Below are 16792 nucleotides of genomic sequence, written 5' to 3'. Positions count from 1 at the left end.
AACATATAACGTGTTTCCACCCCCTTCTATTGGAGAAATATTTCCAGATTCACGGCGATATCACCATTCTTTCCCTTAGCCAAGTCTTGCACGGGTTTGTTAGGATACCCTTGGATTATCTGAGAGAGTCAATGTGCTTCCCGACTCATATGATTCAGCGGTCGAGCTTGGATTTCTTCGTGCCGACGGTGTTTGCCGCCTTGATCGTGGCGGGGTCGGTTTTGGTCGTGCGGTCCTTGGGCTTGTGGGATGGTGAGAGATGTAGAGAGGTTTGTCATGAATTGGTGTAGAGAAACCCAATTCTATGATGAATTTCAGTACAAAGACATGGTTTTTTTTTTTTTTTTTTTTGGGCTGTGTTGAATGTTTGAATTTTATTAATATCTGCGGGTTTATAGGAAAGCTCAAAAGACCATTTCATACTGTTCAGGCAAAGATTTCTCTTCAGAATGCTCTTCGAACCTCAGCACAACTCCCCAATAGATTGGCACTTTGGATGTGTAGTCGGGTTTTTGCTTGTTAATGTGCTACAAGAAGAGAACAAAGTTAGTCCTGAAAGGTGCCTTTATGAGGCCTTAGGTGTAGGCCTTGAGGCTCGCAATCAAAACTAACTAAGTGCTAGGCGTGCCACTACTATCTCAGTGCAGATGCAGAACAAGTGTGTTTTAAGTCGATTACTTACGCCCTAAGTTAATCAGACTTCTTGTTATCAAAGGATTATTGTGGATGGGTTAAGTCCACAATAAGCTCTTTTTCTTGCCTTGTAAATAAGGACTTTTAGTTTATAATCTTGTATGCTTGAATGGAAGGAGTTCAGAACCCCTTAAGTCGTTTGTTTGGTCCTAGATTGCTCTTAATGGAAACATATCCATTAAACTAACCAGGTCTAGATGCAAATGAGACTCTTATAATAGAAAAACAAGTGGAAATGACTTGAATACATGCTGGAGAATGCATTAAGTAATAGATCTACTAATTTAGAAAACAAACAAAGAGCTTCAGGCAAGATTTCACCCTGTCAGGCAAGGTTGAACCTCTTGCAGTCACTTCTCTTTGTATTTACAGGGTTTATATGCTAAAAAAGGATGGATGGTAAACAAGTTTACACAAGGGAATCAATATTACGCACTGAGAGAGGTAGTAGAGTTTTTAAACTTGACAAGAGATAGCTTCCTTAAGGGACTATCACTAAAAAGACTGGATCTGGGTTGATTTCAGCTTTTTGATGCAAATCTAGCTTGAGATTAGAGTTTTTATGTTTGTTTGTTTGATTAGTTGAATGTCCTTATCTCTGTTGTCTCTTCTCCTTTATATAGACAAATTAGCACGACTACTGTAACTTTTGCTCTTGCCCAAAAGCACTTGAAGGGTAGTGAGTCATTAGTCTTTTACTTGTAATGCCACTAGAAAGTGTTCTTTGGTTGGTAGTAAGTTAGTCTCCATCACTTGTCACTTCAATTATAGACACGTGGCTTGTGTCCCTTGGCTGAGAAGGCCTTAACTTGCTTATAGGCTCGATGTTAGGCTTCGGGCAAGTCCCATTTTGATTAGCATCTTTGGGTTTTCTCTCATTCAAGCCCAATGTTCAAATATTAACCCAAACACATGCAATATTATTATGCAGTCTGAGCAGCTTCTAAAGAACTGGACTTGGTTGCTGCTTACACCAAATCCCGTCAAATAGCTGCAAATTCAAAATTCTGAAGCGGTGTGCGACAAAAAAATTTCTTCGTCAAATGTTAGCTTCCGTTGCCGTCTCTGGTTCTTGTCTTTTGCTCCAATGGCGTTCCATACCATCCAAAATCCTAAGGAAACATCAATGAAGTACTGCGGTTTAGGAACAATTGTTACCAGTTTAGTTTAAGATTGAAAACTAATTAATTCTTAAATCCACCGAGTTTTAGCCCAGAACAACCCGAATTCAAACCAAGATTTTTTTGTGTGGATCTGAATGATGCTGTTATATAATCACAAGGGACAAGAAAACAACATAAACAAGAAAGGGAGATGAAAGAAAATCGGTGAAACCGTAATCGGAGAAATTAAAGAGAAAAACTCGTATTCTTGAAACAATCAGTACCAGACCGCCATGTATCTACCTCCTCAATCCACAGCCTTTCATGAATTGGGAAATTTTTTAAAAACCCCAAAAAAAAAAAAAAAAAAAAAAAAACCAGGGATACCCATACGAGTATAAAAAATTACACAAAAAAGCTATAGAGAATTGAATATTTAAAGATGGAGAGGAGCCATCGCAGAGCAATTTTGCAGATCCTTTTTTCCCTCTTTGAGACCACAAAGACGAAGACATAATTCAAAAGCTATCGCCGGCAGCGAAAGCAAATGACGGAGTTTTTTTGTTTGTTTTTCTTAATGTTTATGGGCTCACCCGTTTCGGAATATTTAGGAAGCAATTTGTTTTGTTTTTATTGGCTCGGTACATATGCAACTTGGAGTGCTGGGAATCTGGAACTTTTTCTTCTTTACTACAGGAAATAATAGTGGTTTTCACACTTTTATTTTTTATTTTCTACAATTCTTTTTTGTTTGGAGATATATGTTTTTTGTTTTGTCGAAGTTTGGAGATTTATGATTGAAGGCTTGAAGCTAATTAGCTTTAACGATGGAAAATAATTTCAGCACAAATTTTTTTATCCTATGCACGCACCATCTTAATATTAATTCTTTTTATTTTATTTTTAATTTATTCAATCGAATTACTAAAATAAATCCTTATTTAGTTATAATATTTCAATTGGCTCACATATATTGTCAACTGAAAATCTGTTTAAGAAATTCCACAATCATATCATTACATGCATGTACAATTCACTTTAATGACTAATTGATTCGAATTATTCATAGTACTGGTGGAACGAGTTTTTTTTTACTTGTCGAAATGGAGATATTGTGATTGACATTAACCAAACCTCTGTTGCTATTAGTGTTTGTGAGACTTGCCCTGTATAATGTGTCAAACGATGAGTAACCAAACCATGCTAACTCTTGCATTAACCTGGTTGCTAACTCTTGCAAACGGCGTTTTGTTGCAGTGGGTTAGTGACAAAAAACAATTATGTTTATGCAAGTTTGATTTCCACCAATTCCCTTACCCCCACTCCCAAAACAACTAACTACTTAATACACGCTTCGCTTAAAAAAACATGCTAACTTTCTATCAATTACCACTGGGTAATACGGTTTATGATTTGCCTTGTTCATCTTTAAATGAGATATTTTAGATCGAATTTTATGAAAAATGAGTTCAAAATCAATTTATTTTCTCACCTCATAGTATAAATATATCTTTCTATAAAGAAAAAGGGATGTGCTATCCACACACTTATTTTTACTTCTCACACATTCTTTGTTCATTTATATCATTTGATCTTCTTCAATTCATCCGATCCGACTAAAAAATTAAAAACTCTATTTCAGGTTTGAGCCGTATTATCTAACGGTGACTAACATTTCACATCCGTACATCCACCTGCCATGTGTTTTGGGCAGGAGTACTAGTGGGCCCAAGAGGTTATGGTATTTGATAAATAAATACGCCCAACAGCCCACTATTTTTTGTCTAGTTAGGCCCATTGAATAAGCCTTGTGAAATAATTTGTAGGCCCACAAATAGAAAACCAAACGAATTAGAGCAGTTCCACAGTTGCTAAAGCCCTTTCGAGCTATTCACTATTTAATTCACCCAATAAACAGTAATTGCAATTAATAAACCGTAACTGCTTTTTGCATCTCCATCCTTACACTGAATAACCCTGGTAATAGGTAATAAAATATTAATATTTTTTTAAAAATAATACAAAATAATTTTATTTTAATTTCTGATAGGATTTTTAATCGGACTCGTTGTACCACTTTCTATTAAAAAATTAATTAAATATTATAAGACTCTGTGGAAAAAAAGGGAATGGACTCAGGGTTGGTTTGGTATTACTGTGCTTTGAAAAAAAACTGATTTTGCTGTGTTGTGAGAATAAGCAGCTGTGAAATAAAACAGTAGAGTGTTTGGTAAACTTTTTTGTAAAAGTGCTTTTGAAAAAAAAAAAAAACAGTATTATAGTGTTTGGTAAACTTTTATGTAAAACAGATGTGAAAAAAAATTGGTTTTTCAAAGCTAGGTTTTACATCTTCTTATTTTTGGCTTTTTTACCCAAAACTGTGAAAAAAAGCTGAAGCTAAATGTTTACCAAACACAAAAACAGCTCTTAACATTTTTTATAACAGCTTTTTTCAAAATCACCTCAGTACCAAACCAGTGTCACTCACTCTCCCTCTCCCTCTCCCTCTCATCTTTTTACTTTGTTTTGTGCTCTGTGTTTTCTCTGTTTCTAGCAGCAGGTGTGGCCTCTGATTTTCATTACTCTCTCTCTGTCTCGCTCTCGCTAAAATCCATCAAGGACCCATCAAAACTCATGCTTTGTTTCTTTCTTCTTTAATCCTTACACACAGACACAGAGACACAGTGATCATCACCATCACCACGCCATCGCTGCCTCTCTTCCTCCATCTTCACCATCCCTTCCAGCTCAGCCTCCATCAACGGTCCCAATCTTTCCCGCTCCCTAACCAAACTCTCTCTCTCTCTCTCTCTCTCTCTCTCTCCCAAAAGCAAATCCCAAATCGTGCGATCTAGGTGCGCGAGTGCATGGGGGCGAAGGCGGTGTGGGGGTGCGGCAGCAACTGTGGGGGAGGAGGGATCGCGATCTAGGTTTTACATTTTTTTTATTTTTTTTATTTTTTTTTATTAATATTTTATATTTTTATTAATTTTATATTATGACTAACTTCAGCCTTCTGTCATCTTGCCTTCGGCCTCTCAGGCTGGCAACTCATGCCGGGATCTCCCTCAGGCCCGCTCGGGCTCCATCGCCAGCACACGCTGGACCATCTCCCTCGGACTGTCTGGCTCTGTTCGAAAGCCAGTCCACCGGGCAATAGCCCACGGTGGAACTGCTCTATTGGAATCCCGGAGGAAACTAGACATACATGACACATCCATAAATTCCACGCAGAGACGAAGACCAGATTATCAAAAACGCGTAAAAGCGAGAAGAACCCTTTGGAGGCTGATCGATTTCTTGAGCTCCTCTCATCGGCGCCGGCGCTGTCGTATCGGTTTCCTTGTTAATCGATCTCGATTCCTCTTGCCGGTAAGGCCTTCCGATAGCTTGAATTTCTGGCGGGTTCCTACAGAAATCGAGGTTCTATGGTTTCTGTTATTCGCCGATTTGCTATCTGATTGATGTTCTTTGATCTGCGTGTGTGTTCATTTGTAATTGAATTTTTTTGTGAATTGTATTATCTCTGTGTCTGTGCTGATTGAATTAGGGTTTGCAAGGGAAAAAGATTGAATTTATTGTTGTTTTGGAACTTGGGATTGTTTAGGGTTTGAAAAAAAAATATAATTTGATAAAGTTGAAAGTGATCTGGATTCAAGGTTTGAAATTTGTTGGGGCTTTTTTGTGTTTTGATTTCAATTGTTGAGTTTGATCACTGATTAAGGAGAGCTATGGTTGTTGATCATATGGCGACAGGGCGAGTCGATTGTTTGAGGAGAAGGGATTCTTATAATTACTCGAAAAGACAAGTTGAGTATTATAGGAATGGAGTTTCTCGTGGTGAAGTAGGTCATGGTCGCAGTGATGGTGTCAAACATAGGAATGGAGTCCATCAATCTTTCAATGTGCACAATGCATGGGGATCTGGGCAGCTACCAAATGCCCCAGAGCCATTGCTTAAGAATGGCAAAACCCGGAGGAGTGAAGATGTGGTTCAATTACCTCCTGAGAAGAAGATTAAGTTCGGTGATGATGTCAAACATAGGAATGGACAACACCTTTCTTACAGTGTGTGTGATTCACGGGGATCTGGACGGCTGCCAATGCTTTAGAACCATTGGTTAAGAATTGCAAAACCCGAAGGAGTGAAGATGCTGTTCAATCACCTACTGAGAAGAAGAGGAAGTTTTCTCCTATTATATGGAACAAAGAAGAGAAGGAAGTGAGAGTCCCATCAAAAAATGGAGTTGTTCCTCTTATTCCTCTACCCCCTCCTCATCCAAATGTAGCAAGATTACCTGCTATTGCTATTGCTAAGGTTGAGGATGTTGTTTCTGTTGGAGTTCTTTCCAAGTCTCCAGCTAGAATGGTGGAGTCTGTGGAAGTGGAGGTTTCCGAACTTTCTGATGTGTCTCAATTAGAGGCACCAGCTGATCTATCTGCGCCACTACATTCGCAGTTCGGGGAAGATGAGCAGGCCCAAAAGAACAAGGAAGACAATGAATTTTTCTATCGATGTGACATCTCAATGTGAAAATGGTCATCTGATGGTGATTCTCCAAGGGATATTTCTGATGACAGCTTGCCTGAAAGTGGGGAGATCCGAAGAGAAGGCTCTGGGTTGAGTCGGGCTAGAATTTCTGGCTCTGACAAAGAAGACAGCTTTGAGAAGCCTGGCAGTGGAGATAGACTTCATGGAGACGAGTTATGTGATGATGCGCACATGGATGCTGATAATTATGGTGGGATTGCTGACTATAGCCAGTTTTACTCTGATTCAGAGGATGATTCTGATCTTCCTCAGATTGAAGAGCCTGCAATGCCTACACAAAAAACTATAAACATGCTTCAAGGTTGCAGAAGTGTGTTTGAGTATGAAAGGCTCAACCATATAAGTGAAGGTAGTGTTGTCTTTAGAGCCAGAGATAAAAAGACCGGAGAAATTGTAGCATTGAAGAAGATGAAGATGGACGTGGATAAGGGATATGATGGTTTCCCCATTTCAGCATTGAGAGAAATCAACATTCTTTTGTCGTTTAGTCACCCTTCTATTGTCGGTGTTAAGGAAGTTGTTGTGGATGACTTTGATGGTGTTTATATGGTTATGGAGCATATGGACCATGACCTCAAGGGGCTAATGGAGTCAATGAAGCAGCCATTTAGTGTAGGCGAAGTTAAGTACTTGATGAAACAACTTTTGGAGGGTGTAGGGTCTCTTCATGATAATTGGATCCTTCACAGAGATCTGAAAACATCAAATATTCTGTTGAACAAGGAGGGTGAGTTGAAAATATGTGACTTTGGGCTGTCACGACAATATGGGAGTCCACTGAAGCCATATACTCCTTTGGTTGTCACATTGTGGTACCGAGCACCCGAAATTCTATTAGGCGCAAAACAGTACTCTACAGCAATTGATATGTGGTCAGTAGCTTGTATAATGGCTGAATTGTTGGCCAAGGCACCTCTCTTTAGCGGGAAAGATGAAATTGAGCAGTTGGAAAGATCTTCAAAACTCTTGGTACACCAGATGAGAAAAGCGGTTTATCCAAATTGCCAGGCTTCAAAGCTAATTTTGTTAAACAACCGTAAGTTTCTTTGTTCCATTTTAATTTTAGTGAATACAAGGTCATTGCTTCGTGCTGATTTTTTGGATTACTTGTTTTCACCGTTTAGTGCCATTATAATATCTTCTTAAACTCTTTCAGGTACAATCTTCTGCGCAAGAAATTTCCTGCTGCATCTTTCACTGGATCATGCCCGGTGCTCTCTGAATCTGGGTTTGATTTGCTGAAGAGGCTCTTATCTTATAACCCTGTGGAGCGAATAACGGCGAAGGATGCCCTTAACCATAACTGGTTTCGCGAGTCCCCGGAACTGAGAAAGGATTTCAAGCCAATTACGCCTGATTGACATGTTCAAGACCAGCACCTTAGCAGCAGGCATTGTGAGAAAATTTCACAGCAATAATCTTGTCCTGTTCTTTTTTCAGTTCTTTATATTTTGCTAACCTGACCATCAGGGAGCTGAAAAAGTACAGCACAGACCTGTACTGTAGGGTCCTTTAGGATAGCTGGAGCGAAGGAGTTGCAAGGGCTGTCAGTTGGCACTAATGGTTTATCCTGTTAAGAGCACCTTAATAGCGATGCAGTCTTCATATATGAAGGTGTGGCATAATGTTATGAAGAAAAGAGAAATTTTTGTTTTTTCCACATTCTTGAACCTGTGTATATATATGTTCATATTGGGATGATTTTTTATCAGTATCTTGTTCATTATTTGAACGTAAGAACTTTTTGCTTTCACTTTATTCACGCTTAAACATTGTTTGCAAGTGATTCTGGGCTTTAAAAGAATGGGAAGGTGCATTATTCGCATTTCACACTTGGAGACAGGAATTTCTGCAATCGTAAGTTATTTTACCGCACACAAGGTCTTTTGAAGTGTGTCCAGTCTTATATGTATTGCTGGTTCATGTATTAAGGTGTGTCAGGTCTTCCATGTTTTCCTAAATCACGGTGCTCCCTCCAATTCTTCGCTTATGGTTATGCTATTTTAGGCCAGTGTGTATTCATACTTCATAGGCAAATACATGATTTATAATTTGTTGGAAATGTTTCCTTTTCTGTCAAGTTCATAGTAAATGCAAGTTCTATGCAGACCACTTCTAATACACACAATGAAAAAGAGAGTGCGTGCTATAAGTTGACAGTGCTGCTAGTCACTTGCGCTGTTATTCTCGTTGTCTAAGTAGTGTTGTTTTGCTAGGTGCTTGAGTTCTAGTGATACATGCAGTGGTATTCAGTTCCTCTTTGGCTTCGATTGCTTCTACATTCTGTGGATGCTTTTTGGTAGAGGTTCTCTCGTGTAGAGCCAGGATCTGCAATGTGGTTTTAAACTTATATTTGTTTTTCTCTGTCCTGTTGTAATTCCTTTTCTTTCTTCTCCTTCATCTGCTTATTCCTTAATTTGTTTAATTTTAATTTTTGACATTTATCTTTCCAAGTGCATTATTCGGTTAGGAATTAGCTTGCTATGGCAATGGAGAATCTGCTTGCCTGCAGCTAGATCATTCAGCTGGTAAGCGTTTTTTTTTTTCCTTATCAATTTGTGAATATAGGGGCAGCAGTTATACCTTTCGCCATGTGTAGCGTGCATAGGATATTTACGGTTTGTATTTTACATCAATCTTATGCTGAATCAGTAGAGAATTGTGATGTTGTAGAGTTTCTGATGATGAGTATTTTTATAATGTGGAGTGTTTGTCCTTGAACCTCCATCAATTGCTAACAGATCTACTCAATTTGCAACTCTTTGGATCGAGAAATGTTTGCTATGGTACCGTTTGGTACGCAAACGGGACGGGATGGGATGGGACACGCAGGACAGAACGGGACGATTGTTCCGTTATGTGTTTGGTACGCGTTGGACGGAACGGAACCAAAAGATTAAATGACTAACTTACCCTTGTTCCGTCTGTTTGGTATAATGTTTATGCATGGGACAGGATGGGATTTTTTTTTTTTTTTGAACTTGTTCATATTTGAACATATATATGCTTATCTATGATATATTTTTTACACTAGCACATGGTTGAAGATATGTTATGCCGTGAATTCCGTTATCTTTTACAACAATACCATGATTAGCTTTTGGAGATTGCAAAAGAAGCAAAACGAAAAACAATGGTAGAGAATTTAGAGAGAGAATGTGAATGACTAAATATTGTATTCCTTGAACAATGAATGAATTACAGAGAGAGAGAGAGAGAGAGAGAGAGGTGTTTGTTATTTATACAAGTGTTCTTTGCGTCACTCATCAGCTACTAACCAACTTCCCTATATCCCTACAAATCCCAACAGACTAACAGCCTACAATCTCAACAAACCCATACTGATTTGTACAGATCAGTCAATGCACCCATGGCCTGAAGCAATAACTTCATGTTTCTTGAGTATTCATCTAATAAAAGGCTATTTGGGAACAAGACTGGATCTTGAAGATAATCTAATGTGCTGCAACAACATACATGGAGACCTATAAAACGAAAAGCAAAGAGCATTGGTAAGTAACAATAAAACAGAAAAACCACACAAATCACAATCAGAAAAGTTTTAGATACATAACATCTGGCAGTTTAGATGTTGCTAGCCGAATTATTTGAATGATTTTTTTTTTCTGTATAATTCGGTGGTGGTTTGTAAATGTTATGCTTGACGATACAGAATGCAGAATGTAGGAGGGAAGTGTTTTATCCTCTAAAACGCAGCAGTAGTAATCTGAGATGCCCAAAAATGGCGAAATTTAAATGCAACTGCGTAAAAACCGCAGCACAAGTCTAACATTAGAGGTGAAGTGCGACGGCCTCTAAAACACGGCAGAAATTATGTGAACGTTATCGTCTTCCCGAGCACGAAAAGAGCCAGTGTGACCTCAATGAAGCAGATAGTGCTAACGAGACCCCGGTCAATCGTCCATCCATAGAGGGTAATTCCACTAGGGTTGGACTGCATGTAGGTCACTGAAAACAATAGTAAACTTAGTTACACTCCAAAACTAAAACACAATGGACGAGTTCAATAACTGTTTCGGTTTTAGTTTTTAGTTCTCTGCACAATGAAAAGTTCGGAAAAACAAAATAGTTGTCAAACGGGCCTTTATTTGGTTTCTTGTATGCTTAATAATCAAACCATTTAATCAGAGGTTACAGAACATGAGAAAGTTGTAAGGGCATACCAAAAGATTGTCTTTTCTGATAGAGGGACATGTGTGAGGCCAATTGTGTATTTGTAGGCTTTGGAACATAATCAACTGCCTCCAGATCACTTTCTGAGTAGCTTATCGGCAGTGAAGCAGCAATAGAAATCTCCAAGTTCCCGGAACTGTTGGTGATTCCCAAGTTTCCGGAGCTATTATTGGTTCCCCGTCGAGGCGCATCTTTGGAGCTGCAAGTGACCATAGCATGCCATCTGCTAGTCACCGATCCAAGCGCCTGAGCTCTGTGTGAAATCTTCGAAGCTGCATGCAGGCATATAACTAGCCCACCTACCTCAACAATGGAACAGACCTGCAACAGTCATAACCAAGTAACGTAGGTTAAGCGTGAGAACGTTCGAATTGTAAAATCTAGTCTCGTCCAATGTATTGGTCACATTGTTCTGAACTTACTACAAAATCGCCGCCATTGATGAGGTTGATGGTCCCGTGCTTTGATGTTGTCTGCAGTAGAGCCACAAACTGGCTTGCTGTCACAACTAAGAGCTGAAGAAGAAGATAGATTCGGAATCTGTGGCTGATCTTCGATAGGTAATGCGTTAGACGAATATGTTCGTCAATGTATGCAGAAACATCCAAGTCCCTTTCTAAAAGTTTTCCATAGTTCTCAAAGTGAATCATATGCAAATTGCAAACCAAGTTGAACAAAGCACTGCCTAATAGGAGAATGATGCTCGAATACGTCCATGACACGAGCACAGCAAGCAGTACGACAACAGATTTCCACCATGGATCGTGATGAAGAACGAGAACACGAGTGATTTCTCGAGCCGCCTTCAGAAGGAAGCAAGGTAACACCCACGCAGCCAGCAAGCGGTAGAATTTCTGAAGCAATATACATCAGAATCTCATGCTATGTAAGCTACAACACGTAATTTCCTACTGAAGTAGTTCATAGCAGATCAAGCAAGATTGCAAATTTGTTCTAAACTTGAGAATCTTAAAAAATATTTTAAAGCTAAAACTTCACCTAAATGCAGGCGACAATGAACGCATTAAATTTCAGTTTTCGGGTTGTTTACCATTGTTGAAGCAATATTAGAGAATATGAAAATAACATAAGAATTCCAAAGATAGTGATCATAAAGAAAATCACAACATCAATTATTTATAAGAATTATATAAACAACTGAGGAGAAAGTTAGAAATACTAACAAATTTGGAGATTGAGACTTGCATAAATGCCATACTCTTGTGTTTGTAGTTCGATAGGCATCCGTTTTCCAGGATTCAACAATTTATAATACAAAGTCAAAGCACTTCAATCTTCGAACTCTTAACAAATTTTATATATTCCGTACTCTCAAAACACAACTCCGCCTGTGTAAGTTTATCTTACATTGCCTGTCCCAAGCCTAGATAAAGGAGGAGAGGGAAGGCGTCAGGTAGTCGACAGCCGGCACTCCTAGGTTACGTCGAATCCTTATGAAAATGAATCTAGAACGAAATCGCGCTAAAGCTAGGGCGTCACCCGTAAGTGGCGCGCTGTGTGGCTTGAGCACAGTGATAAGTGAGTAAGGGTCGTTGTATCTCCATCGACACCTGGATGCAGCGTTAAATGAGCAAAGGGGTCATAGAAACTTCTTTTTGAACGATTCCACCCAAAGTTGTTTGGGAGCATATGCTCCTATCAACTTTACACAGGACACACAAAAGAAGTACTTTGATCCTATTAGACGGGGGAGGGTGAAGAAGCTATGATAGAAAGGTAGGGTTCAAGAGAGTAGAATGCGTTTAGGAACGTGGAATATAGAAACCTTAACGAGAAAATCTATGGAAGTAGTGGAAGTTACGGTGAGGAGAAGGATAAGTATTATGTGCCTACAAGAAGCTAAGTGGGTTGGTCTTAAGGCAAAGGATCTAGAAAATTCAGGTTTTAAACTTTGGTATTCGGGCACAAGTAGAACAAGAAACGATGTTGGCATCATCGTGGACAAGACCTTGACACAAGATGTTGTAGATGTCAAGAGGGTAGGAGATAGAATTATGGCAATCACTATTGTAATAGGACAAGAACTCATCAATGTGATTAGTGCGTATGCACCTCAAGTAGGGTTGAATACGAGTTTAAAGGAGAAATTTTGGGAAGATCTTGGAGATTTGGTGCAAGGAATTGCTCAGACAGAGAAGGTATTTATAAGAGGACATTTAAATGGACACATAGGTAAGGAGACAGACAACTACGGAGGTTTTCATAGTAGCCATGGTTTTGGGGAGAGAAACGAGGATGGGGAAGCCATCTTGGATTTTGCAATGGCATATGATCTATTCTTAGCCAACACCTTCTTTAAGACGAGAGAAGAAAATGTGATCACCTATAACAGTGGGTCGTCAAAAACACAAATAGATTTTCTTCTAATGAGGAAAGGGGATTGTATAACTTGTAAGAATTGCAAAGTTATAACAGGAGAGAGCTTGACTAATCAATATCGTTTGTTGGTGATGGATGTACATATCAAAAGAGAGAGAAAAAAGAACAAGACTTAGAAGTGCCCAAGGACTAGATGGTGGAATCTAAAAGGAGAAAAATAAGCCATTTTCAAAGAGAAAGTAATCATCCAATGCGTGTGGGATAGAGAAGGGGAAGCTAGCCAAATGTGGGATTCCATGGCTAGTTGTATTCGAAAAGTAGCAAAAGAGGTATTAGGAGAGTCCAAGGGCTTTGCTTCACACCAAAAGAAATCTTGGTGGTGGAATGAGGAGGTACAAACAAAGGTGAAGGTTAAGAAGGAATGTTGTAAAGCCTTGTACAAGGATAGGACCTATGAAAATGGTGAAAGGTATAGAATAGCGAAGCAGGAGGCGAAGAAAGCTGTGAGAGAAGCTAAGCTAGTGGCTTATGACGATATGTATAAGCGATTAGGTACCAAAGAATGAGAGCTGGATCTTTATAAACTAACTAGAGCAAGGGAAAAGAAGACAAGGGACCTAAACCAACAGAGGTACATCAAGGATGAGGATGGAAATGTTCTTGCTACAGAGAACGCGGTCAAAGATAGATGGATATGTTATTTTTATAATCTTTTCAATGAAGGACATGAAATGAGTACTTCTTTGGGGGAGTTGAGTAATTCAGAAGAGTGTAGAAACTACTCTTTTTACCACCGAATCAGGAAGGAAGAAGTGATTGTATCTTTGAAAAAGATAAAGCATAGAAAAGCAGTGGGCCCAGATAATATACCGATCGAAGTGTGGAAAGTCTTGCGAGAGATAGGTATAGCATGGCTCACAGATCTTTTCAATAGGATTTTGAAAACGAAGAAGATGCTAAATGAGTGGCGAAAGAACACTTTGGTGCCTATCTATAAGAATAACGGCGACGTACAAAATTGCTTGAACTATAGGGGTATTAAGCTAATAAGTCATACAATGAAGCTCTGGGATAGAGTCATTAAGCATAGATTGGGGCAAGAGACACGGTTTCGAACAACCAATTCTGGTTCATGCCAGGATGCTCAACCATAAAGGCAATCTATCTCTTACGAAGATTGATGGAAAGATATAAAGATAGGAAAAAGGATTTACACATGGTCTTTATAGATTTGGAAAAAACGTATGATAGGGTCCCAAGAGACATTCATTGAAGGATTTTAAAGAAGAAAGGAGTACGAGTAGCATATATCCAAATTATAAAAGATATGTATGATGGAGCAAAGGCTTCTGTAAGAACTCATAAAGGACAAACCGAAAGTTTCCCCATAACTATAAGGTTACATTAAGGCTCATCCTTAAGTCCTTATCTTTTTGTATTGGTAATGGATGAGTTAATGGGACATATTCAAGATGATATTCATTGGTGTATGTTTTTCGTAAATGATATAGTGTTGATAGATGAAACTCGGGAAGGGGTAAATGCGAAGCTTAACCTTTGAAGAGAAGTGTTGGAATCTAAAGGCCTTCGCCTAAGTTGATAAAAGACAAAATATATAGAGTGCAAGTTCAGTGCAAATGGAGGCCAAAATGAGTTAGAGGTGAGGATCGGAGATCAGTAAATACCAAAGAGCAACCGCTTTCGCTACCTAGAATCTATCTTGCAAAAGAACGGAGAATTAGATGGAGACCTCAACCATAAAATACAAGCTGAATGGATGAAGTGGAATAGTGCATCCGACGTGTTGTGTGACTATCGAATGCCACTGAAGCTCAAGGGAAAATTTTATAGGACAACAATAAGGCCGACGATGCTGTATGGCACAGAATGTTGGACGGTGAAACATCAACAAATACATAAAATCGGTGTAGCGGAGATGAGGATGCTTCGTTGGATGTGTGGGCATATGAGAAATGATAAGATTAGGAATGAGGATATCCGACGTAAAGTAGGAGTAGCCGAAATTGAAGGAAAGATGAGAGAAAATCGGTTACAGTGGTTTGGACATGTGCAAAGAAGGCCTACTGACGCTCCGGTTAGAAGATACGACTACGGGACAGAGGTCCAGGGCAGAAGCAGTAGAGAAGGACCTAGGAAAACTTTGGAAAAGACTCTAAGAAAAGATTTAGGGTACTTGGATCTAACAAAGGACATGACACAGAACCGAGCACAATGACGTTCTAGGATTCATATAACCGAACCCACTTAGTAAGAAAAGACTTTGTTGTTGTTGTCGTCGTACTTTCAAAACACAACTTGAAAAACAAATGAAGAATGAGATAAATAGAGTGGAGAAATCCTATTTCTCAAGAGTAATTAATTCTCTTATTTTCTACTTTATGAAGACAAATCAAAAACTTCTCCAACGAATGAGATAAACAAGTCTCAATCTTCAAGTTTGTCAGTATTTTTAAAATTTTCTCTTGTTTATATTAATCTTATACATAAGTGATGTTATGAATTTCTTTATGATTATTATTATTGAAATTCTTGTGTTATTTTCATTTTTTTTAATATTGCTCCAACAATTATTTAGTGAAACGCACACAAATATAATCTGTCACAAACTTTTAAAGTAGAACCGGTATAATAAGCCTTATAAATCACGGTTTAGTGACCTTCTAGTTCTATTTTTGATTAAACGTTTGTAACAAGTTCATATTTTTAGCTACAAAATGTTCACAAGCATAAAATAGAAATGATTGAAAACAAAAAGTGGATTTGTGGGTGCTGTGAAACTCACATTGATCCTTTGAATGTACTCATCACGAAACAGAAGCATAAGGCCATGATACCGATCCACAAACAAGAACTTCCTCACTCCATACTTTCTGATGCTGTGAGAAACACAACCCAGAGAAATGGCAGCCATCAGAGACTCAGAAACCAGAATCTCAATCTCAAACCTTTTGATCTCATACTTTTCGCAGTCGGCGCAATCAATGATTTCGGTAAGCAAGATAGGAACTGCAACACCCACAAGGAGAAATGCAAGCCAGGAGAGGATGAAGCTCCAGAAAGAGTACTGGCGGAAGCCAAAGAGTCTCAGAAATGTCTCAAATCTGTGGAGGGAGTGATCAAGTTTGGCATCTTCAGGTGGGTTTTGCTCTGATGTGTCTATCAGTGGGATTTGGGTTGCCATAAATTGATGGAAAAGCTTAGCAAGAATGGTTGGTTGGAAGTGGGTTTTTGTTCAAATGAGGAATTCCGTGTGGGGTTTTTAATTGGATTTTTAATTGGAGAATGTTCACTTTGTATTTTGGCTTTTGGGGGTGCTGAGTTCCATTTTTCAAAAGGAAGAAAAAAAAGTGTTTATGTAGAATATTCTTAGGGCACTTTACTGATTTGGTTGTTGGATATCAATTTTTTTAACAAGCATGTCTTCCATATTACGCAGTCCAAGGGTCAAGGATCTCACCAAAGTCTCTTTCTCTTACGTTTGCGACCCTTCTAGTATGCTCAGTTATCGTATACATTGTAATCTTTAGTCATTAAATTCTTAATCAAAGATTCAATAATCAAGTTCTAACGGCTAAAAATCTCCGTTACAAGTTATAATGGAACATAGTAACATTTTAGAGAATTTTTTATCGCATACATGAATAGGCATGTTGGTTAAACCAATGTATCTACCTTTTTACACTCAAATTCTAATATTTTACTTTCTAAGTTAAAAATATTTTTTTTCCCGTCAAGCAATGATAATTTGATATTTCATTAATCATCTCAAAACAATACATATGTGCCAATTGGGTACAATACTCCAGTGATCAAGAAAATGATCTGGAGATGAATTTGCACAAATAAGACAATAATACTAAAACCCCTAAACGGCTACCACATGTACAAG

General features: G+C 38.5%; 1 protein-coding gene and 1 pseudogene across 1 annotated transcript; one reads left to right on the top strand and one right to left on the bottom strand.

The window, feature by feature from the left end:
* Positions 1 to 4842: 4842 nt before the first annotated feature.
* On the top strand, positions 4843 to 7923 carry LOC137712505 (cyclin-dependent kinase G-2-like; annotated as a pseudogene).
* A 137-nt stretch (positions 7924 to 8060) lies between these two features.
* LOC137712503 (uncharacterized) lies at positions 8061 to 16226 on the bottom strand. Its single transcript, XM_068451578.1, has 5 exons — positions 15686 to 16226; positions 10965 to 11396; positions 10533 to 10863; positions 10140 to 10317; positions 8061 to 9833 (listed from the first exon to the last, which is right to left on the bottom strand). The coding sequence occupies exons 1-4, from the start codon at positions 16082 to 16084 to the stop codon at positions 10181 to 10183; spliced, it is 1299 nt and encodes a 432-aa protein (XP_068307679.1). The 5' UTR covers positions 16085 to 16226; the 3' UTR covers positions 8061 to 9833; positions 10140 to 10180.
* Positions 16227 to 16792: the final 566 nt, after the last annotated feature.

This window comes from Pyrus communis, chromosome 13, assembly GCF_963583255.1.
Source record: "Pyrus communis chromosome 13, drPyrComm1.1, whole genome shotgun sequence".
Lineage (NCBI taxonomy): Eukaryota > Viridiplantae > Streptophyta > Magnoliopsida > Rosales > Rosaceae > Pyrus > Pyrus communis.
This window is presented reverse-complemented; position numbering and strand designations above follow the sequence as displayed.